Source organism: Delphinapterus leucas, chromosome 10 (genome assembly GCF_059928025.1).
Source record: "Delphinapterus leucas isolate spDelLeu-1000000601 "Yukka" chromosome 10, BTC_Dleu_Yukka2, whole genome shotgun sequence".
NCBI classification, from domain to species: domain Eukaryota; kingdom Metazoa; phylum Chordata; class Mammalia; order Artiodactyla; family Monodontidae; genus Delphinapterus; species Delphinapterus leucas.
Window position 1 is genome coordinate 26209075 of NC_143138.1, and position 25401 is coordinate 26234475.

The 25401-nt window shown below is 41.6% G+C and overlaps 1 protein-coding gene across 1 annotated transcript in view; it reads left to right on the forward strand.

Annotated features, from left to right (window-relative positions):
• The window catches only part of PKHD1 (PKHD1 ciliary IPT domain containing fibrocystin/polyductin), a 425169-nt gene that overhangs the window by 140069 nt on the left and 259699 nt on the right, over positions 1 to 25401 (forward strand). Inside the window, exon 36 of the mRNA XM_089918628.1 lies at positions 15049 to 15261. Within this exon, the coding sequence (XP_089774754.1) occupies positions 15049 to 15261 (213 nt within the window). The remainder of the gene's footprint in view (positions 1 to 15048; positions 15262 to 25401) is intronic.

The window sequence follows — 25401 nt, forward strand, 5'->3', positions numbered from 1 at the left end:
ACTACAATGAACATAGGGGTGCATATATCTTTTTGAAGTAGTGTTTTTGTTTTCTTCAGATAGATACCCAGAAGTGGAATTGCTGGATCATATGGTAGTTCTATTTTTAGTTTTTTGAGGAACTTCTATACTCTTTTCCACAGTGGCTGCACCAACTTAGATTCCCACCAACAGTGTAGGAGAGTTCCCGTTTTTCCCACATCCTCGCCAGCTCTTGTTATTTGTTGTCTTTTTGATAATAGCCTCTCTAACAGGTGTGATGTGATATCTCATTGTGGTTTTGATTCACATTTCCCTGATTATTAGTGATGCTGAATATTTTTTCATGTGCCTGTTGGCCATCTGTGTGTCTTCTACAGTTTCTTCATCTTAGTCAAGGGTTTGAGGATTTCAGAGTGAGGTATTAAGTGCTGTATCCAGCACAGCCTTTTTATCCCAGGGTTTGTACACTTGGTTCCTTCTAATTAGAACCAAACCGACCTCAGTTTCAGTAGGTGCATGCTTCACATAATGCTTTACAATGCAGTGATCTGGGAATGCTGTGAAACAGGGCTTCCTGGGACATCCTGTGTGGCCTCTCTGTGCATCAGGACCCTGGGAGTTACGGGGCAGGTTACCCCGTGTCTGCAGTTTTAAGACTTCACTGAGAGCAGCTTGGATTTAAAGGAAATCCATCTGAAGGCATTGGATACAAATGAAATACCCTGTTAATATTTTTTTTCCTTCCTCTCCTAACTATAGAATGTCTTGGTCAACATAGGAGGGTTTTGTGAACTGATAAAATTTGTTTCAAATGGGTAAGTTTAAAACAACTTACGTGCAAGTTGGCTGCAAAAGGAGATTGAGTGAATTGACTCTTCTTCCAGCTGAAAGCTACCCTTCAAGGCAGGAAATTGGATGATTATGTACAGACAAGGTGACAAGGTTGTCTGATTGGGGCTGGGTCAGCAAACAGGGGGCCTGAGTTCAAATATGAGGCACCCATGGACTTTCCTGTGGCTTTGGGTAAGGATCTGGGCCTCAAATCAGTGCACAAAATGGAAATGGTGGTGACTTCCTCCCTTTACAGGAGGAGAGTGGCTTGTATAAATGTCTACCAGCTGTTAATGTTGTTCATCTGTAGCCCTGAGAGGGAAGTGTGGTAAAGGAATTGGTAAACTTCCTTCCCACAGTTTCAAGCATGGTGCTGAGAAGGGCCTGGGCTGTGCAGTGATCTTAAGTGGAAGCCAGATGGAGAAGTCAGCACCAGAAAACATTTACCTGAGTTTTGTGAAATCCACCCTTAACTCCCTTAATTTTGTGCGTCTCTATGTGTCAGTCTTTTCTTGGTGACAAATTGGTGTTACTTATTTTATGAGTGGGGACCTTACTTATATCCAAAGCTAAGTAGATCATTGATAGAATTTTTCATAGGCTAAGAACTTTAATATCGTTCATATACAACTCATATAACTTTTATATGAATTGCTTTTATGTTAATTCTTTACAAAATTTAATATTAGGGTGTGTTTTTTCTGCCCTTTACCTTCTGGCAATGTGCAATCTAGGCAAGTAAGCTGAAGAAAGCAGGAGCCAGGTCTGTTTTTGCTCACCTTTGTATTGCCAGGATCATTATACTTCCAGGCACATAGTAGGTACTCAAATAATTGTTGAATGACTGAATTTCTGACTGGAAGAGGCAGATTAATGTTGGTTGTGAATTTCTCTGTAATCAGAGTCCTTCCTGGTATCCTCAAATGTTAGTGGATTAGTCCAGACAGTGACCAATTTCATTTACTATTTGTGTATCAGGAGATCAGAGACAAAGACTTTTTAATGTGGGGGGACACTTGGCTCTGAAACCCCTTATTTTTCCCAGTCAGACAATGACTTACAATATTTACCTCCAGAGAACAGTCCCAGACATACTTGATTAGCCTTAAATGAAAGATAAGCCACTGCTATGAGAAAGGACTTGCTTTCAGTAGATGGGCAGACAGACAGATAGATAGATATTAAACAATTTACAGTTTATGTCTTGACAACTTGGATGTTGTAACATGAAAAATGCTATTGAAAGGGACCAGTCCTTTCCTACCGCAGAAGCTACAATATTTTCAGTAACAAAAGATAAATATTTCAAACATCCTTCCTTAAAACCCTTCTGGGACTTTCTGTTAGCCTTTAACATCAAGTCTAAACACCATGATATGGCTTACAATGTCCTTCAGGACTTGGTCTCTCCTTACCTCTCTACCTCATTTGTTGATTAATGATTCTCACATCCTGTTTATCCAGACTGGGAGTGAAGTTAGAAACCTGGGATGCTTATGTATCTGGGATTCTTGTGCAGACTGAAATATACTGAAGACAACTTTTCATTATTATCATTTCCCATGTACTGTAATATTCCTGGGGGTCAAGTAAAGGTAGGATGTACGCTCATTTTTTAAATAAGTACTATGAACGACTATTATTGTTCATTTCTAAAATTATTATGTTGTAGCTGAATCATGGTTACAATACTCAGAGAATAATTATATTTGGAACCTTTTAAATAACAGATTGCTCAGAGAAACGTATCAGGTTGCAGGGCTGGTAAAAAAATGTGATTGGATCAATGCTAATTGACCTTTGATACAGAGAAAGAAGGAGATTATTTGAATCAGTGGGTATCTTGGTAGTTACGGAGATTTTTACCTGCCTGGAGAAGACAGTTTCTTCCCCGTTTTCTCCTTTCTTTCTGAGGCCTTACGTGACTTTCTAAGAATCCATGGAACAGCTGAGGGGCTTCAGAACTTAAATATCAGAAACTTTGTTGGTAAAAGGAAGTTTTGATTTTCTCGAGGTAGAAAGGAAATCAAGGTTTAGTTAACTAGTAATTGACAACAGTAGCTATAATAAAAGGCATTTATTTACATCTCAGTGTTTTGAATTCCTTTAAATGTTTCTCTTCCACAAATATGTTTATACTTTGTAATTAGCATAGAGTTAATTCATTGATAAGGTTAACTTCATGAGTTTTATGTTTTATAGAAAAAGTAAAAGGCTGAGTCATCACCATTATCTTCTTTCTTGGTTATCTGTAAAGTTGGCCAGTTCACTAAAACCAAGGTATTTCTATTCACCTGGAGCAATTAAACTTCACTGTGACCTTCTGAAAGTGTATTTTTAATATTTTTATTATGGCACCTAGCAGAAGGGCTTGGAAGTAACAGCAAATGTTAGTTGAACGACAAAGTGAATTAATCTGCAATTCCATCTTTCTATTTTTCAACCTGTTTTAGACTATGGACTGTGGACATCTAGAACAAGCTTCATTTACCTAGAGCAGTGGTTCTCAAAGTGTGCTCCCTGATCAGTAGCAAGAGCATCGTCTGGGAGCTTGCTAGAAATGCACATTTTTGGGCCCCATAGCAAATGTACTATGAGGGGGCAAGGTCCACCAATCTGTGTTTTAAGACCTCTGGGTGTTTCTGATGGACTCAAGTTTGAGAACTACTAGCCTAAAACAATAGAGGGAACCATATAGGACTGTCAGGACTGGAAACCAATTAAGCTGGCCCAGCTACTCTCTCCTTTTTTTTTAAACATTTTTATTGGAGTATAATGGCTTTACAATGGTGTGTTAGTTTCTGCTTTATAACAAAGTGAATCAGTTATACATATACATATGTTCCCATATCTCTTCCCTCTTGCGTCTCCCTCCCTCCCACTCTCCCTATCCCACCCCTCTAGGTGGTCACAAAGCACCGAGCTGATCTCCCTGTGCTATGCGGCTGCTTCCCACTAGCTATCTCTTTTAGGTTTGGTAATGTATATATGTCCATGCCACTCTCTCACTTTGTCCCAACTTACCCTCCCCCCTCCCCATATCCTCAAGTCCATTCTCTAGTAGGTCTGTGTCTTTATTCCCAACTTACCCCTAGGTTATTCATGACCCTTTTTTTTTTTCTTAAATTCCATATATATGTGTTAGCATACGGTATTTGTCTTTCTCTTTCTAACTTACTTCACTGACTTACTTCACAGACTCTAGGTCCATCCACCTCACTACAAATAACTCAATTTCGTTTCTTTTTATGGCTGAGTAATATTCCATTGTATATATGTGCCACATCTTCTTTATCCATTCATCCGATGATGGACACTTAGGTTGCTTCCATGTCCTGGCTATTGTAAATAGAGCTGCTGCAATGAACATTTTGGTTCATGACTCTTTTTGAATTATGGTTTTCTCTGGGTATCTGCCCAGTAGTGGGATTGCTGGGTTGTATGGTAGTTCTATTTGAGTTTTTTAAGGAACCTCCATACTGTTCTCCATAGTGGCTGTATCAATTTACATTCCCACCAACAGTGCAAGAGTGTTCCGTTTTCTCCATACCCTCTCCAGCATTTATTGTTTCTAGATTTTTTGATGATGGCTATTCTGACTGGTGTGAGATGATATCTCATTGTAGTTTTGATTTGCATTTCTCTAATGATTAATGATGTTGAGCATTCTTTCATGTGTTTGTTGGCAATCTGTATATCTTCTTTGGAGAAATGTCTGTTTAGGTCTTCTGCCCATTTTTGGATTGGGTTGTTTGTTTTTTTGTTATTGAGCTGCATGAGCTGCTTATAAATTTTGGAGATTAATCCTTTGTCAGTTGCTTCATTTGCCAATATTTTCTCCCATTCTGAGGGTTGTCTTTTGGTCTTGTTTATGGTTTCCTTTGCTGTGCAAAAGCTTTGAAGTTTCATTAGGTCTCATTTGTTTATTTTTGTTTTTATTTCCATTTCTCTAGGAGGTGGGTCAAAAAGGATCTTGCTGTGATTTATGTCATAGAGTGTTCTGCCTTTGTTTTCCTCTAAGAGTTTGATAGTGTCTGGCCTTAATTTAGGTCTTTAATCCATTTTGAGTTTATTTTTGTGTATGGTGTTAGGGAGTGTTTTAATTTCTTTCTTTTACATGTTGCTGTCCAGTTTTGCCAGCACCATTTATTGAAGAGGCTGTCTTTTCTCCCTTGTATATTCTTGCCTCCTTTATCAAAGATAAGGTAACCATATGTGCGTGGGTTTATCTCTGGGCTTTCTATCCTGTGCCATTGATCTATATTTCTGTTTTTGTTCCAGTACCATACTGTCTTGATTACTGTAGCTTTGTAGTATAATCTGAAGTCAGGGAGCCTGATTCCTCCAGCTCCATTTTTCAGTCTCAAGATTGCTTTGGCTGTTCGAGGTCTTTTGTGTTTCCATATAAATTGTGAAATTTTTTGTTCTAGTTCTGTGAAAAATGCCATTGGTAGTTTGATAGGGATTGCATTGAACCTGTAGATTGCTTTGGGTAGTAGAGTCATTTTCACAGTGTTGATTCTTCCAATTCAAGAACATGGTATATCTCTTCATCTATTTGTGTCATCTTTAATTTCTTTCAACAGTGTCTTATAATTTTCTGCATACAGGTCTTTTGTCTCCTTAGGTAGGTTTATTCCTAGATATTTTATTCTGTTTGTTGCAGTGGTAAATGGGAGTGTTTTCTTAATTTCACTTTCAGATTTTTCATCATTAGTGTATAAGAATGCCAGAGATTTCTGTGCATTAATTTTGTATCCTGCTGCTTTACCAAATTCTTTGATTAGCTCTAGTAGTTTCCTGGTAGCATCTTTAGGATTCTCTATGTATAGTATCATGTCATCTGCAAACAGTGACAGCTTTACTTCTTCTTTTCCGATTTGGATTCCTTTTATTTCTTTTTCTTCTCTGATTGCTGTGGTTAAAACTTCCAAAACTATGTTGAATAAGAGTGGTGAGAGTGGGCAACCTTGTCTTGTTCCTGATCTTAGTGGAAATGGTTTCAGTTTTTCACCGTTGAGGACAATGTTGGCTGTGGGTTTGTCATATATGGCCTTTATTATGTTGAGGAAAGTTCCCTCTATGTCTAATTTCTGCAGGGTTTTTATCATAAATGGGTGTTGAATTTTGTCGAAAGCTTTCTCTGCATCTATTGAGATGATCATATGGTTTTTCTCCTTCATTTTGTTAATATGGTGTATCACATTGATAGATTTGCGTATATTGAAGAATCCTTGCGTTCCTGGAATAAGCCCCACTTGATCATGGTGTATGATCCGTTTAATGTGCTGTTGGATTCTGTTAGCTAGTATTTTGTTGAGGATTTTTGCATCTAGGTTCATCAGTGATATTGGCCTGTAGTTTTCTTTCTTTGTGACATCTTTGTCTGGTTTTGGTGTCAGGGTGATGGTGGCCTTGTAGAATGAGTTTGGGAGTGTTCCTCCCTCTGCTATATTTTGGAAGAGTTTGAGAAGGATAGGTGTTAGCTCTTCTCTAAATGTTTGTTAGAATTCGCCTGTGAAGCCATCTGGTCCTGGGATTTTGTTTGTTGGAAGATTTTTAATCACAGTTTCAATTTCAGTGCTTGTGATTGGTTCGTTCGTATTTTCTATTTCTTCCTGGTTCAGTCTCGGCAGGTTGTGCCTTTCTAAGAATTTGTCCATTTCTTCCAGCTTGTCCATTTTATTGGCATGGAGTTGCTTGTAGTAATCTCTCATGATCCTTTGTATTTCTGCAGTGTCAGTTGTTACTTCTTTTTCATTTCTGATTCTACTAATTTGAGTCTTCTCCCTTTTTTTCTTGATGAGTCTGGCTAATGGCTTATCAATTTTGTTTATCTTCTCAAAGAACCAGCTTTTAGTTTTATTGATCTTTGCTATCATTTCCTTCATTTCTTTTTCATTTATTTCTGATCTGAGTTTTATGATTTCTTTCCTTCTACTAACTTTGGGGTTTTTTTGTTCTTCTTTCTCTAATTGCTTTAGATGCAAGGTGAGGTTGTTTATTTGAGATGTTTCCTGTTTGTTAAGGTAGGATTGTATTGCTATAAACTTTCCTCTTAGAACTGCTTTTGCTGCATGCCATAGGTTTTGGGTCGTCGTGTCTCCATTGTCATTTGTTTCTAGGTATTTTTTGATTTCCTCTTTGATTTCTTCAGTGATCACTTCATTATTAAGTAGTGTTTAACTTCCATGTGTTTGTGTTTTTTACATATGTGTTCCTGTAATTGGTAGCTAGTCTCATAGTGTTGTGGTCATAAAAGATACTTGATATGATTTCAATTTTCTTAAATTTACCAAGGCTAGATTTATGACCCAAGATATGATCTATACTGGAGAATGTTCCATGAGCACTTGAGAAAAATGTGTATTCTGTTTTTTTTGGATGGAATGTCCTATAAATATCAATTAAGTCCATCTTGTTTAATGTATCATTTAAAGCTTGTGTTTCCCTGTTTATTTTCGTTTTGGATGATCTGTCCATTGGTGAAAGTGGGGTGTTAAAGTCGCCTATTGTGATTGTGTTACTGTCGATTTCCCCTTTTATGCCTGTTAGTATTTGCCTTAATGTAGTGAGGTGCTCCTATGTTGGGTGCATAAATATTTACAATTGTTATATCTTCTTCTTCGATTGATCTCTTGATCATTATATAGTGTCCTTCTTTGTCTCTTGTAATAGTCTTTATTTTAAAGTCTATTTTGTCTGATATGAGAATTGCTACTCCAGCTTTCTTCTGATTTCCATTTGTATGGAATCTCTTTTTCCATCCCCTCACTTTCAGTCTGTATGTGTCCTTAGGTCTGAAGTGGGTCTCTTGTAGACAGCATATATTTGGGTCTTGTTTTTGTATCCATTCAGCCAGTCTGTGTCTTTTGCTGGGAGCATTTAATCCGTTTACATTTAAGGTAATTATCGATATGTATGTTCCTATTCCCATTTTCTTAATTGTTTTGGGTTCGTTATTGCAGGTCTTTTCCTTCTCTTGTGTTTCTTGCCTAGAGAAGTTCCTTTAGTATTTGTTGTAAAGCTGGTTTGGTGGTGCTGAACTCTCTCAGTTTTTGCTTGTCTGTAAAGGTTTTAATTTCTCCATCAAATCTGAATGAGATTCTTGCTGGGTAGAGTAATGTTGGTTGTGGGTTTTTCTCCTTCATCACTTTAAATATGTCCTGCCACTCTGTTCTGGCTTGCAAAGTTTCTGCTGAAAGATCAGCTGTTAACTTTATGGGGATTCCCTTGTGTGTTATTTGTTGTTTTTCCCTTGCTGCTTTTAATATGTTTTCTTTGTATTTAATTTTTGATAGTTTGATTAATATGTGTCTTTGGCCCAGCTACTCTTTTCCCAAAGAACAGTGGAAAAAAATCTGTCTGGCCACATTTACTGGGCCTGTCCTGAGTATGGTATTTTTAGTTTTATGCAGTTGTCTCTCCTACAAGGGAAATACGAGCTGATGAAAACGATTCCTCCCTATTGTTCATGGCTCTGAGTCAGTGATTTTATTTCCGATATGTTTTCTCCTCCACGTTGCCCACTTGACTAGCGGTGCCAGGCTAATTAAGGAATTAGTATGTGGCATCCATTCGGGGCGGTGTGTGATTCTTTTCTTGCATCCTGAGAACATTTTTGTAAACACTTTCTGGTTCATATTTTCTTTTTTTAATCAGGCAGAGACCTTACAATTAAAATACCATTAAAGTGATTCTGGCAAGTATTGCAATAAGCATGTTTTTTAATTAAAGGAAGAACAGGGGGATGCATAAGCAGCATCGGCTAAAGGGGAGAATTTCATTTGATATCTGTTTTAATTGAAATGAAAATAGAGTTGAGTAAAGCGGCAGTAGCCTGTGCGTGTGCGGCTCACTCCTAGGTTGCTAGGCTGAGGTGTCCTGTGCTTGATTAATTAGCGGCCAGCCAGAAAGTCCATTGCCTTTGCCCCCAATCCTTAAAGCCTGATTTATGCCTCACCTCCCCCATGAATACGTGAGGGCCCAGGCATTTATTTCCGGAGCTGCTAGTGGATAAGATTATGGAGTGTGCACTGAGCTCTTGGGGGATCTCATTTGCCAGCCAAATTGATTTTCCGCCTCTCTGGCTGGGGACAAGCCCACCTCAAAGATTCCAGGCTCTGCTCCAGTGGATCAGGCAAAAGCCTAATCCGGATCTGACCAACAAAGGAAGCTCTGTGCATCCCCATCAGAACGCAGGCTCCGGGCTGTGGCTGCCTTCCCTGAATGCTAGCCTTCTCTTCCTCACCTTCTCTTGAAGGTGCTGTAGGGTACAGTAGGGTGTAGCACAGCGCCCCAACTCTGTGTAGTCACTGAGTCTGCCCTTCTTAATCCAGGCAGAGCAGGACCCGTGCATCCTGAATGGATGATCATCTCTAATTCTCCAGGGAAAGGGAATTCCACAGGCTCCCCCTGGGGAATTACTGGAAAGGTAACAAAATACAGGATGCTAAACTTTTTAAGGAATTATTCAGAGTTGACACAAAAAGCTGAATGGAGGCTCAGCCACATAGATAAGTAAATTGGATAACTTACATCTGAAAATTTAGGTAGCTCAAGCTTTGAATAAAGGAAGGATCTAGCTTGGTGATGCAGATTGATCTAATGAATTGGGGGTCATCAGATCTCTCCCTGCATCTTGCCTTCGTTCATCTCTGGCTTTCCGTCTGCTTAAAATGGAAGCCACTCCCCTCGAGTTCATTTCCTCACCTGGCATGTCCGTCCTAACCACGTACACTCTTGCTCTGCACCCTTTTCCCCCAGATCCTCCTCAAAATGACACTAAGTATTTGCCATCATCATCTACCAGTTTCCCCAGTTCTTAAAGCTCTTCCAGGAACCCACCCCAACCTTCTGATTCTTCTCCTAATTCGCCTGTTTCTTTGACTCACATGCAAAAATCTTTCTACTTCCTCTCCTGAGTCTAGTCTTTAAATACTATTTGACAGCCTTGTCTCTCTTGTGTTCTCAGTCTACGTGTCCGTCTAGGGAGACCTCATTCACTTCTGTAACTTCAACTTCTATTTATTCCACACGTATTTAGTGACCACTTTCCCAGCTCCCTGTATGCCCGGCACTGTTCTAGGCACAGGGGCTGCAGCTCTGAATGAAATAGACCACAATTCTTGCTCTCATGGAGTTTATTTCCATAAGGAAAACAGTCAAGTCAGCAAGTTGTATTTTTTGTTAGATTTTCTGAGCAGCACGGAGAAAAATGCAGGAGGGAAGGTGGACAGGGACCTGGGTTGTGGTTTGGTGGTGGTTGGGGGGACTTGCACACAGTGAGGGCAAAGACTGTGAGTCAGGGGACCAAGAGGGTCACGGAGGCAGAGGATTGTGAGCCGGGGAGAGCAGAGGGAGAGGGGGCCATGAAGGGCCAGCGCTGCAGGGTTTGGTGGGCTTTGACTCTGTGTGTGTTGGGAACCGGTGGAGAATTGCCGGCAGAGAGGTGATGTGATAAAGTTTACATGAAACAAATCACAGTGACTGTTGTTTTAAGAGTAGACCCTGGGGTGGGGACAGGGGCAGAAGAAAAGAGCTGAGTTAAGAGGCTTTTAGAGTTACCTGGGGATGAGATGAGGGTGACTTAGACCCCAGTGATAGGAGTGGAGGTGGTGAGAAGGGGTTGGATCACAGGGATATTTTGAAGGAAGAATGCACAAAATTCCCTGGAGCTTTGGTTGTGGTGTGAGAGAGAGTGAACGCTGACTCTTTCAAACAAAGCAAAGGACTTTCAAACTGAGCAAAGGGGGGATGGAGTTGCCATTTACGGAAAAGGGAAGGACTGTGGGGCAAGACGAGGAGCTCACTTTTTGGACGTGCTAAGCTGAGAAACCTTTGAGACATCCAGGCGGAGATGTCAAGTAGCAGTTGGGGCGATGAGCCTTGAGCTGAGGGCGGAGGTGGGCCTTAGGGATTTAAATCTGGGAGTTATCAGCGATGAGCATATGATGGGGTTTAAAACTTTAAGACAAGGTGAGAAAAAAGTGATCAAGGGACTGAGTCTTGTGACATTCCAAGTGTCAGTGGTTGGGACAAGCAGGAGGAATCAGGCAGAGGAGGTCAGGAGGGAAGGCTCAGGAGGTGGGAGGCCATCGAGGAGGGCACAGTGCTCGGTGCACGAGGGGAAGGAGTATCAAGAAAGGAGTGAACAAGTATGTTAGATGCTGCTGGCTGCTCAGGAAAGGTGAGCACTGAGCATCCCGCCTTGGATTCAGCAATGTGGTTGTCATTTGTGACCTCAACAGGACCAGTTTTGGTGGAGTGGCCAGGAAAAGGCAGAGCTGGGGAGGGTTCCAAAGAGACTAGAGGGAAAAAACTGGGATAGAAGGTATACCCAGTTCTTTTGAGGAGTATTCTTGTAAGGTAAAATACTTATACTCTAAATGTTTTCTGTAAGGGGGAAAATAGCTAGAACTGTGTATTTGTTTTTCTTTAAGACACACACACACATACAACAGAATCATTTTGCGGTTATTACAGAGGATGGCTAATTGTAGGGTTAGCCCAAAGCAGGTTTTGATGTACTTTGCAAACATTAGCTACCTGCTAAAAGTCTCTTTTACTTCCCTTTAAAAGAAATAAAAGAGATGTTTAACGGGAAGAAGTGATTACATGTACAAAGTTGTGTTCATGTATTTATTTTGGAGGGGAAGTAACAATAATGATGGTTGATTGATTTTTATAAAATTACCCAAGGTCACTCGTGGGACATACTCAGCTTTCATGAACAATCATAACAAGCAATGTAAGGGTCACAGCCAAAGGCTGATTTCAGCCCTGCTCTTTATTTCAGCTTTCAGATGGGGCTGAGCTCTATAAAGTGGAGAAATAAAGTCCTCCCACTGCCCTCCCATACTCAAATAACTATCCTTTAAAGCAGCCTGCTGTATATTTGACTTAAGCTAATAAAGTGTGAGGATGAAAACACTTGGGGCCTTGGCACAGAGACAGATTAAATATAAACTTCCCGTTCTTTCACACCAAGGAACTTTCGCCTTGGTTATCACGTATCAACCAAAATTAGCTGAATTCCGCATCAAACTCTCTTCCTTTCCCTAGATTTCTTATACGTACCTGCCACTGATAAAGTAAGGAGGAAAGGCTTTTTAGCAGGGAAGAGCGATTACTGCATTAACTAATTAGTCCTATTTATAGTACTCTTGACAACACAGGTCATTCATGTTTTGGGGCTGAACTTTTCTCCCTTCATTAGCGTCATAATTAGTTCCTGTCAGTAAATGACATTTTCAGATTTCTACCAGTTTGCTTCAGTGTATTTAATATTTTGCTTGATGATGTAAGGGACAAAACCCAGGTTATAAATGTACCCACTAATCCTTGTAGTCTGCCTCAAATCCTTTTCGGAATGAGGCGAGGTATACCTACATTAGCAAAATTAAAATAAACCACATATAAACAAGCCATAGGCAAAGCTACTTAGGTTAACACGTGTTTTTCCTTAAAAGTAACTATGATAAATAATGAAATTAATGAAATACTTAATGGAAATTAATTTCCTAATTAATGAAAAAGCTACTTGGGAGGGTTTGCAAAGTGGAGAGAGCGTGAGTGCCTCTGTCAGGAGGTCTGGTTCTAATGCTCGCTCTGCCTCCCCCAGCTCACTGTCTGCTCTGAAATACGGAGCGTGACATCGACCTCCTGGGCTTGTTTGGAAGGTCATTTCAAACAACATACCTAAAGGTACTGGCATATGGTAGGTGCTTAATACATGTCAGCTCCCTTGCTTTCCCCATAATCTCGTTTGAATTCCTGACTGTGCAGGTAATCCCTTCCTCAAGTGGTATTCAGAGTTCCCTGCAGGGTAGGTGGTGATATTCAAAGTTCTCTGCAAGGTAGGTGGTGGTGAGAGAACATGAGGTCCCTGTCTCCATCAGTGTCAAACGCACACTCGACTGCATCTTCGCAGATGCAGATGCCAAATGTTCTAGAGCTGGAAGGAGCCTCAGCGAACGAACGAACAATTCTGTTCTGCACATCACCAAGGGGCAAACAGACCATCCCTCAGCAGTGAGTGGGACAGATTTGGAAACTGAGTAGTCCAAGGCCCAGCAATTTTGTGAGACTTACTGAGGGTCATTCAGAGGTCAGTAGCAGAGGGGACAGGAACCTGATCCAATATCCTGTCTCCATCACTGGTTCATCTCGGTTCAGATTCAGATTTCCTGACTGTTCATAATGGTGGGACCCATTGCCCAACCCATGGTCCACCAGTTGAAGATAATTAGTTGAGACATTAATGACACATGGCTGTGAGTGAAAAAGTTCTAGTGAACTCAAGAAGGTGGCCTGTACCACAGGTCACATTTCTTCCCTCTTGTTCACAGCAGGATGCGTGATACGATTGCATTTCTAATGATTATTCTTGTCACCATGATGACAATGGAAGGGAAAATTAAGGTCAGAATTGCCAGCAGGCCCTTTGGAAGTCTGGTGAGCAGTGTGGTGCCACTCAAGCATCAAGCCTCTAGGTCACTAAAGGAGAGTTGCTTCTTGGGTCGATTACCTTAGACTGTGATCTCTACGCCATATTTGAAAAGGGACGTCAGGACAACGGAGAGTGAGGTATTGGAAGGAGGTGGTCTAGTAGGGCTATTACACCACTGCATTCAGTGTCTACTAGGTCAGACCCAGGACCAGGGATCTACAAGCATCATTTCAAGAAATCTCACCACAAATCTCTGAGGGAAGAGTTCTAGCCGTGGACAATTTATAGATGGTGAAACTGGATACCCACGGGGGGGTGTTGTTCTAAAATGTGGCTGAAAGGAAAGAGCACTTTAAGAGGTTGAATCCAAGTAAACACTCTGTGACTGTTATTGATGGTGTGTGGCTCGGGCTTTAGGATCAAAGATAAAGGAGCCAAGGAAAGCTGAAGAGAACGTTAGAACAGAAGGTCAGGGGAGGAGTGGCCTCCATCTATATTGGTCACTATCTCTGTACTAAGATGGAGATAACAGAAACGACTAAAAGCGTCTTGGCCTTTTTCTTCGCTCCCTCTCATTCCTCCAGCACGTGTTTAAGTACAAAACAACAATCCAACTTAAGGATTTGGTACCTTGGATTCAGGACTCCATTTAGCAGATGGAGTCTCTGCTCTTCACTGGCCCTCACCATGACCCTCTTTCTTCCTGTGGAATCTGCCTTTTGAGCCACTTCTGCCACTTGCCTCCCCCGCATTCTGGGCTTACCTTTATTTAGCTCATTGAGACAATGTGTGGACTTACTGATTCAATGTCATAACAGTATCCTTTCTGAGAAAATGGGAGTGAGTGTGTGTGTGTGTCTATAAGGAAATTCAGGTACTTAGATACTCTAAAAGGATATAACCATTTATTCATTTACTCAGCAATTATATGTTGAGTGCCAACCTTCTCCCAGTCACTGTTCTAGACACTGGGAATGTAGAAGTGGACAAGGCAGATAAGTGCCCTCATGAAGCATGCATTCCTGGGGGGGCGGGAGGGCAGACAGTAAACATGTAAAAATATATGGTATGTCTGATGCTAAGTGTTATGAAGGAAAATATACGTGGGTAAGGGGCCAAGGCATGCTATTTTCTCCAGCCTGGGGAGGGAGATTTGCTTGCTTCAGGTTTCCTTTTGAAGCCTGGGTACATGACTCAGTTGATGGTAGGATAAGACACCATGTTTGACAGTCCCACTCAACTCTATTCAATGGAGCAGAACAGTTCCTTGTGGAAGTCAGTGTCTATTGTCCAAAGAAAAGGATAATAGATGTTAGTCAGCTAAAGTGCTAAAAATTTCATAGTGCCTCCTAATTACACTTCCTTTTACTGTAATTCTTACAATTTTGGCATATTTTCTTCTATTCCTATTTCCTATTTACTGTTTCCCAGTTTTTTTTAACTTAATTTTCTAAGCTGCTGTTACATGGTAAAAACGGTGACCTTCTGTTTCTTATCTAACCAGTCCTAAATTTCTAGGCGTTTAGGTTATTGTCATTAAAAATACTACAAATAAAGCTGCTGTGAATTGTGATAGCTACCCTAAGCTAGATTAGTAATATAGTGCTTCTGCTTCTGGGTGTCTGATCCACTCAACTGTGCTTCTAGAAGAGAAGGCAAGATAAAGTGAGTCTAAATTTCAGCAGAAGTACATAAACGAAGAGGATTTCATCAGACATTGGAAGTGTCAAAAGGAAGTGAGCCTCGTTCTCCCAGAGACTGACTGTCTTCTCTTTGGCTATTAGGAGGAAAGCTGATTTTCCTGGACCCAGGACCCATCGAGCTCAGAGCACACTCCATCCTTGTTTCTGATGGTGGAGAGCTCAGGATTGGATCCGAGGACAAGCCCTTCCAAGGCAAAGCTCAGATCAAACTCTACGGGAGTTCCCACTCTACCCCCTTCTTTCCGTATGGAGTCAAGTTCCTGGCTGTGAGGAATGGAACTCTTTCCCTGCATGGTGAGTGAGGCAGTTGACCAGAGGAACTGAGGTAGAGCTGTGTGTGTCTAGCCAAGGTGCAGACAATGGGGAAAATGATAAAACTACTTCCGTCTCTTTGGCTGTTAGTCGCAGAGGCAACAAAGTCAATTACAGCATGAACACTGTTTCCTTAAATAAGGAATATTAACTGTGATGATGCTCACGGCAGAGTGTACTGTGGTTCTCAGTTATTTGCCCCCCTTTCTGTCATCTCTGCCCACTGTCAGGTGACTTTCAGTGCCTCCCCGTGGGTGAACCATACTTCCCTGTCCCACTGAGAGTGGGCTTAGCCTTGGACTTGCTTTGGTCAATGGAATGTGAGCAGAAATTGATGTACTGCATGGCCAAGCAGAAGTTTTGAGAGCCATTGTGATACTTTGGTCATTTTTCTCTTTTCCTTCTGCTTGAGAATAGCCCATCCCCCATAGGGATAGGGGCAGCTCAAGCTTGGGCAGAGCTGCATACTGCTCCTATGTATGTGTGTGAGGAATAAACCTTTGTTGTCATGAACCACTGAGATTTGTGTTTGCAGCTGCAGTTTAACCTAGTGAAAACCAACCATCATGGTTACTTCCTGTTACTTAGCCTACACCCATGGCTGTGTACACGGGTGGCAGCCCAAAGCAGAGACGACTTCACTTTGTTGTTGTTGTTGCTGTTTTCACCCCCCTGGGAACAGGGTTCAGTTAGAGTTCTACCTAGAATTTTGTTATAGGTGGGTTGGTGTTTATGGATTGCTGGGAAAAAATAGGAATTAGACTATAATGTGTTTCTGCTACAATTTCGTTTGCCTTTTGATAACTTCATCCCACTTTGCAAAATGGACATTTTTATTTTCCTTGAGATTCAGGAAATTACCAAACGTGCCAGGATAATCCTTAGTATCAACTAGAAAATGTAAGTATAACATGATGAGCTTGGAGTGTCTTTCAGTGGATGCTTATATACATTTGATTACATAGCACGAGCCAAAGTCAGATCAAAAATGTGGGCACCAGATAGTAGCCCGATCTCCAGAAAATGTGACATTCTCTACATTGGAATTTCTGTGCTGACGTAGCAAAATAAGACCCTGCCACCTATCACAGAGTAGTTATTCTAGGCATGGCATGTGGCTATGCTGAGGAATCACCCTTCTTGCTCCATTAAGGCTCTGTCCATCACAAATTGTGGCCCTCAATCATTGTCTACTAAAAGCCCTCTTTTGCCTTTTTTGGCTTACTATGAGAGGAAGTGAGATCTTATCATCAAGCATTTATTTATTTTTTTTATTTTTGCGGTACGCGGGCCTCTCACTGTCGCGGCCTCTCCCGTTGCGGAGCACAGGCTCCGGACGCGCAAGCTCAGTGGCCATGGCTTACGGGCTCAGCTGCTCCGCGGCATGTGGGATCTTCCCGGACCGGGGCACGAACCCGTGTGCCCTGCATCGGCAGGCGGACTCTCAACCACTGTGCCACCAAGGAAGCCCCATCAAGCATTTATTAAGTGTTGACCATGGACCAGCCAGAGTGATACACACTGGGGATAAATTTTGTAAGGATTAAAAAACCCACAATTATCTAGACCGAAATTCAAAATACCTACAATATTGATTCTTGTATTCTACTTCTAAGGAGGACCTTTTTCTTCCTGTATCCCTCATCAAGCACTTATATCGATCTTGTAGCCCAGGATCCATGAGGGGCTTCTGTCTATTCACAGGTCAGCGATGGTCTTCAAGTGTTTGCTGTAGTCTAACAGCCAGTTAGGTCACTAACCCAATGTGCTGCTGTTTACCATTGAGAAAACACAGCTGGAGAAAAAGAGGGCACAGATCAGTGTTTCAACCAGCCCATAGGCCGTCTGAAGTATCCTGCAGCTCAACAGGGATCCTCTGGTTTGAGAGCCACTGTCCTCTAAGATGCAGATGGCACAGCTCTTGCTCGAAATGGAAATTCACCTGAAGAAGAATGAAACTCTCCTCATTCTTTTACTCGGCTTCTTTCATTCCAGCCCCTTTTTCTCCTCACATTCTATTATGAAGGATCAGCAAAAGAGTTTACAAATAACCTTTATGTGCTTGCATTGTAAATGTACCCTGTGCTCCTAACCTTTGTGTTTTAACAGATGTCAAGTTAAGAAAATCCCTAGGACCACTGCTTATAATTAAGATGGGGCAATTAAAGCAAAGTAGATACTTGTAATGTGTTCTGAGAATTCTGGAAGTTACAAGTGTTGCTACTTTATCCTGGTGATGTTACTGGATACTGAGAGCGTGGACACCTCCTCTCCCCTGCTTCCCTCGTTTCTGTCTTCTCCCCTCCACCTCTCCTCTCCCAACACTCTTCCTCTCCTCTTTTTCCCTCTCCTTCCTCTCCCTCCACCTCTCCTTTCCTGTATTCCCAGGACTAGGGTGTCATCAATGGCTGTTTTACCCATTTCCCCACAGCCCTGTCAATATAGGCCTGAGTAGAATCTCTCATGAACCACAGAGCTTGCACATTGAACACAGGCGAAATCAAGCTGTTTTCCTCATTGAGGTGATGCTGCCGCATCTCATCCATTTGAAAGAAATAGTATGTAGGAAAGAGCTTAGCCATTGGGTGAGAGGGATTCCCTTCTGCCTTCTCTGGCAGGGAATCCCAGTCACAGCCTGAGGTCCATCAATCTTCTCCCTTCTCTCTCCCTCACCACCTGAGGTCTCAAACAGACTTCCCCTCTGGCGGCGTGGTGGTATATCACGGTTGAAATCGTTACGTAATTTCACTGGCCTTTTCCCAGGGCCAGAGGTGGGTCTAGTGACACTGGGGCTTTAGGGAAAAACTAATTTTCTCTTGCTGTCAAGTATGCAAAACAGTGAGCAACTTGATTCACTGCTTTGCCCCCAGAAGGTCCCTAAAGACCCAACATTCACTCAGCTTCCCAGGATGCTGTAGGGAGGAGATTCACCGACTTTAGTGCATGGAAGGCTCTTCTCAGGAAGATTTTAAAAATAGAGGTTTCTGGACCTCACTTCTAGAATCTGACTCGGTGGGTTTGGCGTGGGCCCAGGAATGTGCATTTCAATGGAACCATCAGGTGATTTGATTCAGGGGGCCCACTGACTACCCGTGGAGAAACGCTATTTTTAGTGGTTTATATAAGTTTTGGAGTCAGAAATCAGTCCAGTTCTGCTATTCATCAACTAAGACCTTGGGCAAATCAATCTCTATAAAACCAGGAAAACATAGTTCCTACCTCATAGATTTACCGCTTGTGAACTGCTCCAAAGTATCTGGCACACGGTTAACACTCCAGCACTATTAGTTATGGCTATTCTCATGATATTTTTCCCCCAAAGCAGTGAGTCCCCTGTGCCTATGATCTCATAGTTTCTTTCAGGGGTGAGGGATGGAGGGACTTCTATTTGGCACGGGTCCATCTCTGTCTGGAGATTTTTCTCCTTATTCATGTTCTTGTCTACCTCTTCATCACAGCAAGAGAGAGGTTTTAGCTTTGGAGGTCGTGAAGGAATGACATTCCTCTTTTTCTGGGTTTGGGAGTGGATGGGGCAGGCTGGGTTCTGAATCTGTGGTGGAGATTAGATGGCTTAGTAAGTTGTCAGCTGCACACTTTGCTATGTTAATATGACTAAAGGGTCGCAGATTCTTCATCAGTGTGGGGTTTGGGGGGCTGTTTTCAATGAGGAAATTTCACTCTTGCTTTTTGCTCCCTACCCTCTGTCTGCCAATACAGGATCACCACCCCAGACCGAGTGCCAATCACATGTCACTTTCGAGGGGGTCGCTGTCAGCTTGGGCAAGTTGAATTTTTGACAATCTAATTATGGCCCTTGCTTCCACAGTGGGAGTCTGAACAGGATGGTGGGGCTTTTATTGATTGTTCAGAAGGGAAATTTATCAATGTCTCTCACTTCATTTCCAGTTCCTCCCTGAGAAATTTGGCTGACAGTTTCTTAGGAGAAAAAGCCGTCTTCTGGCCTTGAATGGACTTCTGTCTTTGTCCTTTTCAAGAAATTACAAGATCAGGCATTAAATATAAATGGAAGTTTCTGGGAAAAGCGAGAATGTGGGAACGTGGTTGAGGAAAACACTAGTATAATGTTATGAACAGGAGACTTTTGTAGGAATAAATAGGAAAAAAGGAGTTAAAATAAGCAGGTTTAAATACAGTTTGCTTCCCTTCTCAAAGTACCAAATATCTGTATGTAAACTCCATGCTTTTTATGAGTACTGTCTATGGACACTCATATTCTGTTGCTAAAGGGTATCAGGCTGTCTGGAAGCACAATATTGTGTGCATGGAGTTGATACGTGTGTCCTGGGCAGTGGTTTTCCTACCGGGCTCCACAAAATCTGAATGTTTCCTGGGGGAACTTCAGGGGTTCTGCCAACAATGAAGTATTTGAGGATCAAGCTATAAAGGTTTAAATTGCTCAAGTAATTGCTTCATTGCTTTTATCTCTAGCTTAAATTTGTGTTAAAGTAATATTTCATTGGAAGAAAGAGTTCTTTTGCTAAAATAGTGACTAAAAATTACTCAAGTAGCTCATCTTTTTTCTTTTTTTAATTGAAATATAGTTGATTTACAATGCTGTGTTAATTTCTGCTGTACAGTGATTCACCATATATATGTGTGTGTGTGTATATATGTATATATATATATGCACACACATTCTTTTTGTATATTCTTTTCTTATGGTTTATGGTTTATCATAGGATATTGAATATAGTTCCCTGTGCTATACAGTAGGACCTTGTTGTTTATCCATCCTATATATAATAGCTTACATCCCTCCTACACTGTTGGTGGGAATGTAAGTTGGTGCAGCCACTATGGAAAACAGTATGGAGGTTCCTCAGAAAACTAAAACTAGAATTACCATATGATCCATCCTTCTTATTTTGTGGTCTCTTGGTGCTGGTGCTGGGGCAGGTAGAAGAGGTGAGGCGTGTGCTTGGCAAGTGGAAGATGTGAGATGGGTGATGGGCAGGTAGAAAGATGAGGCAAGAAGGTTGGCCAGCCTTTTACTGAACCATGCAGTTGTATCCTCTGCTGGGCATTGCTGCCTCTCTGGATAATACTGGCTGACTGCTGATTCTCTCTCCTCGACCACTGGAGTCCTGTAGGAAATCTTCCCACTGTTTTCCAGTGTGGAAGCCCCACCTGGGTTTGCAGTCCCCTTAGCTTCCACCAGAAATTTGGCTCAAGTCAAGCTACCTTCCCCAGAATCCACTTGATCCAGAGGAAACTTACAAATCTTTAGACACCAGAGATGTTCCTCTCAGCACCCTTTCCTCTGTTCTCTCTCTGAGTCTCCTCTCCCCTGCTCAGATAAGCATGGGTAGCCCACACATATGCTGCATATGCAGACATCCAACCTGGGAAAAAGAAGCCAATCTCCTTTTCTTGCAGGCAACTGTATGACTGGTACATTTGAAGCCGTTTTTCTTTGCTTAAATGGAGAGAAGTAGCCTCAGATCTCCCTGTATGGGAAGGAGAGGAAAAGGCCATGGCTGTTCACTGAGGCTAATGACTCACCCCCATCTCTGAGAACTTCTTTTAATTTCCTCTCTTGGTTGATCATGTAGCTGGGGGCTGGGGTCTGTCCAGGCATGGCTCAGATGGCAGAGTTAGTTAGCCTCCTTTAAATAAGCCCCAAGGGGGCTTCCCTGGTGGCACAGTGGTTGAGGGTCCGCCTGCCGATGCAGGGGACATGGGTTCGTGTCCCGGTCCGGGAATATCCCACATGCCGCAGAGCCGCTAGGCCCGTGAGCCACCGTGAGCCATGGCCGCTGAGCCTGAGTGTCCGGAGCCTGTGCTCCGCAACGGGAGAGGCCACAGCAGTGAGAGGCCCGTGTACCGCAAAAAAAAAAAAAAAAAAAAAAGCCCCAAGGAAATGTCTGCTCCCTGTCTGTTTATGGCTCACATACAATGTGGGTGCTTATCATCTTTTGTCCCTGGCCTGGGTCCTCTTGGTGGGTTTGGGGGACTAGAAGTCTATGCTCAACAGTTTGCTACATATGTGAAAGGGTGCTGCAGAAGGATATTAGGTGAAAGGGAAAGCAGCTATTGTGTGTGTGTGTGTGTGTGGTTTTATTTGATTTAGGGGTGGGAAGAAAGTAAGATCAAAGTGAAAGGAGAAATAGAGGAGGAAGGATAAGAAAAATTAAAAACCTATTCGTTGCTTTCTGTAATCTTAAATTCAAACACACTTCAGTCCAGCATGGCAGTTCTGGTCAGCTGGTATGTTGGGGCAGATGGTAATTACTCAGTCAAGTTAATGCTGGTGAGTGTGGTTCTGGTGGACTTGGAACCCTCAGCATGTAGGATGGCCAGTGACTAATGACTGGTTCTCTATTCAGAGCACCTGAGGATTGGTCCTTAACTATGTGTCTCTGAAAATATAACCAACACCACTAACAAAATTGAGGCAGAAATTTTCTCTGTTGCCTAACAAGGCTTCAAAAAAAAAAAATCCAAAATACAACTATTGTATATGTGCAATAGAAGAAACATATCTGGTAAAATCTCATTGATTCTTAACTGAGATAACTTAGAATTTGTAATTGCTTGATCTGGACAAGAGTGACCTTGGAACAATGGATTAGAAAGGGTTCCTTCCATTCAGAGTATAAAGCACACCTTAAGGAGCTCATTTAAACGCTTTAAAGTGAACATGCTGTTTTTAAGGTCCTTAGCATTTTAGGTGTTTACATGTAAATGTATAATGCTAATTAGAAATGAGTTCTAGCTATCCGATAATCCAAGTACAGCAGGAATCCCACTTAGAAACACATTATAAGATACTTTAAGTTTCTATATATACCTGAACATCTTGGCATTCATCAGGTCTTTTTTGGTGGCAAGTGACAGAAAACCCAATTCGAACAAAAAATAAGGGCACTTATTGCCTCATAAAACTAAAACAACTGGAGGCACAGCTGAGTCCAGGTGCTTCGATGAAGTCATTAGGCCTTTGTTTCTCTGCAGCTCTAGGTTCTGCTTTCTCCTGAACTGGCTTCCTTTACCAATCTGACTCCTAGAGGTAGAAATAGGCCCCTGTGGCTACAGATGAAATAAGGGCTCTTTTCCAATGACTATTTCTGAGCAAATTCCAACATTTCCCCTCATCAAAATTTCACACCCCCTTTGTTTTTCCCGTTTGGCTTTTAACACTGTCTAACGTATTATATACAGTTTATTTGTGATATTTATTGTACTTATTCTAGTGTTTTCCTTAGTAGAATGTATGTATCATGAGGGCAGGGATTTTCATGTTTTGTTTTGTTTTGTTTTTTATTGACAATATCCTAATCCCTACAACAGTGGCTGGACTCACAGTAGGCTTTCAAGAAGTATATGTTGTGTGAATAACTGAATGAAAAGCTTAAGCAGAAGACTCAGGATTAACTTTGACCCTGTTTGGGTCATAAGCCCATCACTGAAGCTGCTACCGTGGCTGGGGAAGTGGTGCTCTTACTGGCTGGGATGGAGCAAGTGTATAATAGACCCCCCCAGAACTACATGGTCTGAGACTGAGAGAGGATGATTCCTTAAAATTAGAGGTGTGTTATCTAACCAGAATAAGAGAATGAGCAAGTAAAAACAATAGCTTGTCTACTTTTAAAATATTTGACAATCTGACATTTTTACTACTTTTACTAATTTGGAGAAAATTAATAAAATTTTACTGGATATTTCAAACCTGTTTAGTTTGGCTAGGAAAATAAGAAAAATTCCAGTCAGTTACTTCACTAAGCAAAACCAAATTCACTATTGATAGAAACACAATTAATAGAAAATTTAGAATTAAAAAATGTCTAACAACGTTGTGATATTTTCTAGATTCAATTATATTTAGAAAGTGTTATTGAAAGTATTAAGTTGCTTTGTAAGATAGTTTTTAGTTAGGGGATTCAGGACCACATGGATCTTGATCTGGACTGGCCACTCTTGTGTAAATATGTATCAGTACATCCCAGGGAATGGCCAGCTAAGGCATCACCATTGCATATTCGGGTTTGGCCCAAGCCAAAGAGAACCTCTCGTGAACAATGCTGTATCATGTGACTAATTCTTGACTAAGCTATGAAGGGGATGGACAACAGCTAGCATTCCTTCCTTAAGGCCACACAAGACACTGGGGACTTTGCCCTTGATGGAAGACAAGTCCAGCATAGCCAGTCAGTCCAAGAAGAGAGGAGAACACACTTGCCCCAGTGCTCAGGGGAGAGCTGGTCTTGCCCACCTAGTCCAGGCCTTTCTTGAATAGGAGGCAGAAACCAGGGAGCTGCCTCCTGGACCCTTTTCCCTATCCTTGTAATGGGAGGAGAGTAAAAATAGAGACCTCCCCTTTGTTTGGCCTAGTGAATTTTCCATCCCCTGGGACTTAAAAGCAGAGTCATTGGCATGTTATAAATATTGGTAGTATAGTAGAGTCTTTAGACCATATGAAAGATAAATTAGGAAGGTATTTCTCAAATAAGAAAAATGGATTTGTCTTAAAACCGTGAACTACTTCCTTCTAAAATTCTAACCGTTGATAGAATGAAGTAATGAAAATAGTACATAAGGGCTTAAATTTCCTATCTAAGCCCTTATGGTTCCAAAGGTTTTTCTGTACTTTCTTTTGGCAGTGTTAGTCATGAGTGAACAAGTCTCTGTATTAGTCAGGGTTCTCCAAATAAATAGAACCAATGTGATATCATATATATACATATAGATAGATAGGTATATAGATAGATGTAGATACAGATACATAGATATCACATTGGTTCTACTTATCCAGAGCACCCTGCCTACAGTGACTAGTGGCTTATTCATTCACTAATTCACCTATTTATATATACATTCATATAGATATATATACATATGAAGAAACTTATTATAAGGAAATGGCTCATGTGATTATAGAGGCTGAGACCTAGGAGAGCTGATGTGTATGTAGCTGTAGTCTGAGTCCAAAGACCTGAGAACCAGTGGAGTCCATGGTGTTAGTTGCAGTTCAAAAGCCAGCAGGCTTGAAACCAAAGAGCCAGAGTTTCTGTCCAAATCTGAAGCCTGGAAGAGACCAGTGTCTTAACTCAGCAGTTAGGCAGGAGTTCCAGCTCACTCAGGCTTTTTGTACTATTCAGGTCTTGAATGGATTACTGGATGAAGCCCACCCACCTCAGAGAGGACAGTCTGCTTTATGGGAGTCTATGGATTCACATGTTAGTCTCATCCAGACACACCTTCCAGACATGCTAGAATAATGTTTGGCTAATTCTCTGGGTACCCCAAAGCCCAGTCAAGTTGACGCATCACCTTTACTAAAGTGGATCCCATTTTCTATAACTGACCCTGTATCACATCTTAGACACATAATCCAGGAAGGTAGCAAGCCTCTTGTCTTGACACAAAGCTTTCCAAGGGAGATCCATGTCTTCCTTTGAAGATTTCTGTAGTTTACTTTCTCCTTCTAAGTCATGAGGATCTTGGCTGACATTCTGCATCTTCTCCAGATGAACTTGGCCTTGCTCAGTCACAGAGCACTCACTCATCTTCCTCTGGATGAGCGTTAGGTGCGAGGACTCTGGAAGTAGGCTGCTTGGCTCCAAACGCCATCTCTACCACTAACTGTCGGGTGGTCTTTGAAAAGGTCAACTCTTCAGTGTTTCAGTTTCCATATACAAGTTGGAGAGATGATTCTAAAACATTTCTCATGGTGCTGTTAGGTGCTTTAAATGAAACAAAACATGTAAAGCACTTAGCACAAGGACAGGCATTGAGTAGTTACTCAGTGAGTATTATTATTATTAATTATATGCCTACAGTTTTGACTTGATGAAGCTGCCTCGCTATTCTAAGAAGGCTGGGATGGTGTTTATTGCTTTTCAGTAATCTGTCATCTGGAAACATGGTTGTCATTCTTGATACCCCCATCTCTGTCGTTCCCCGTATTGTGTACATCACTAGGTCTTGATTTTAATTCTTGGGTAACTCATTTACTTCTCTCCACTTCCGTGACTATTACCTTAGTTCATGATGCCATGAGCTTGTGCCTGGACTCTTGTTTAAGCTTTGTAGTTTATCTTTTAGTTGCTATTGTCTTCCCTCTCCAATTCATTGTTTACCCTGGAGCCAGGGTGATCTTTT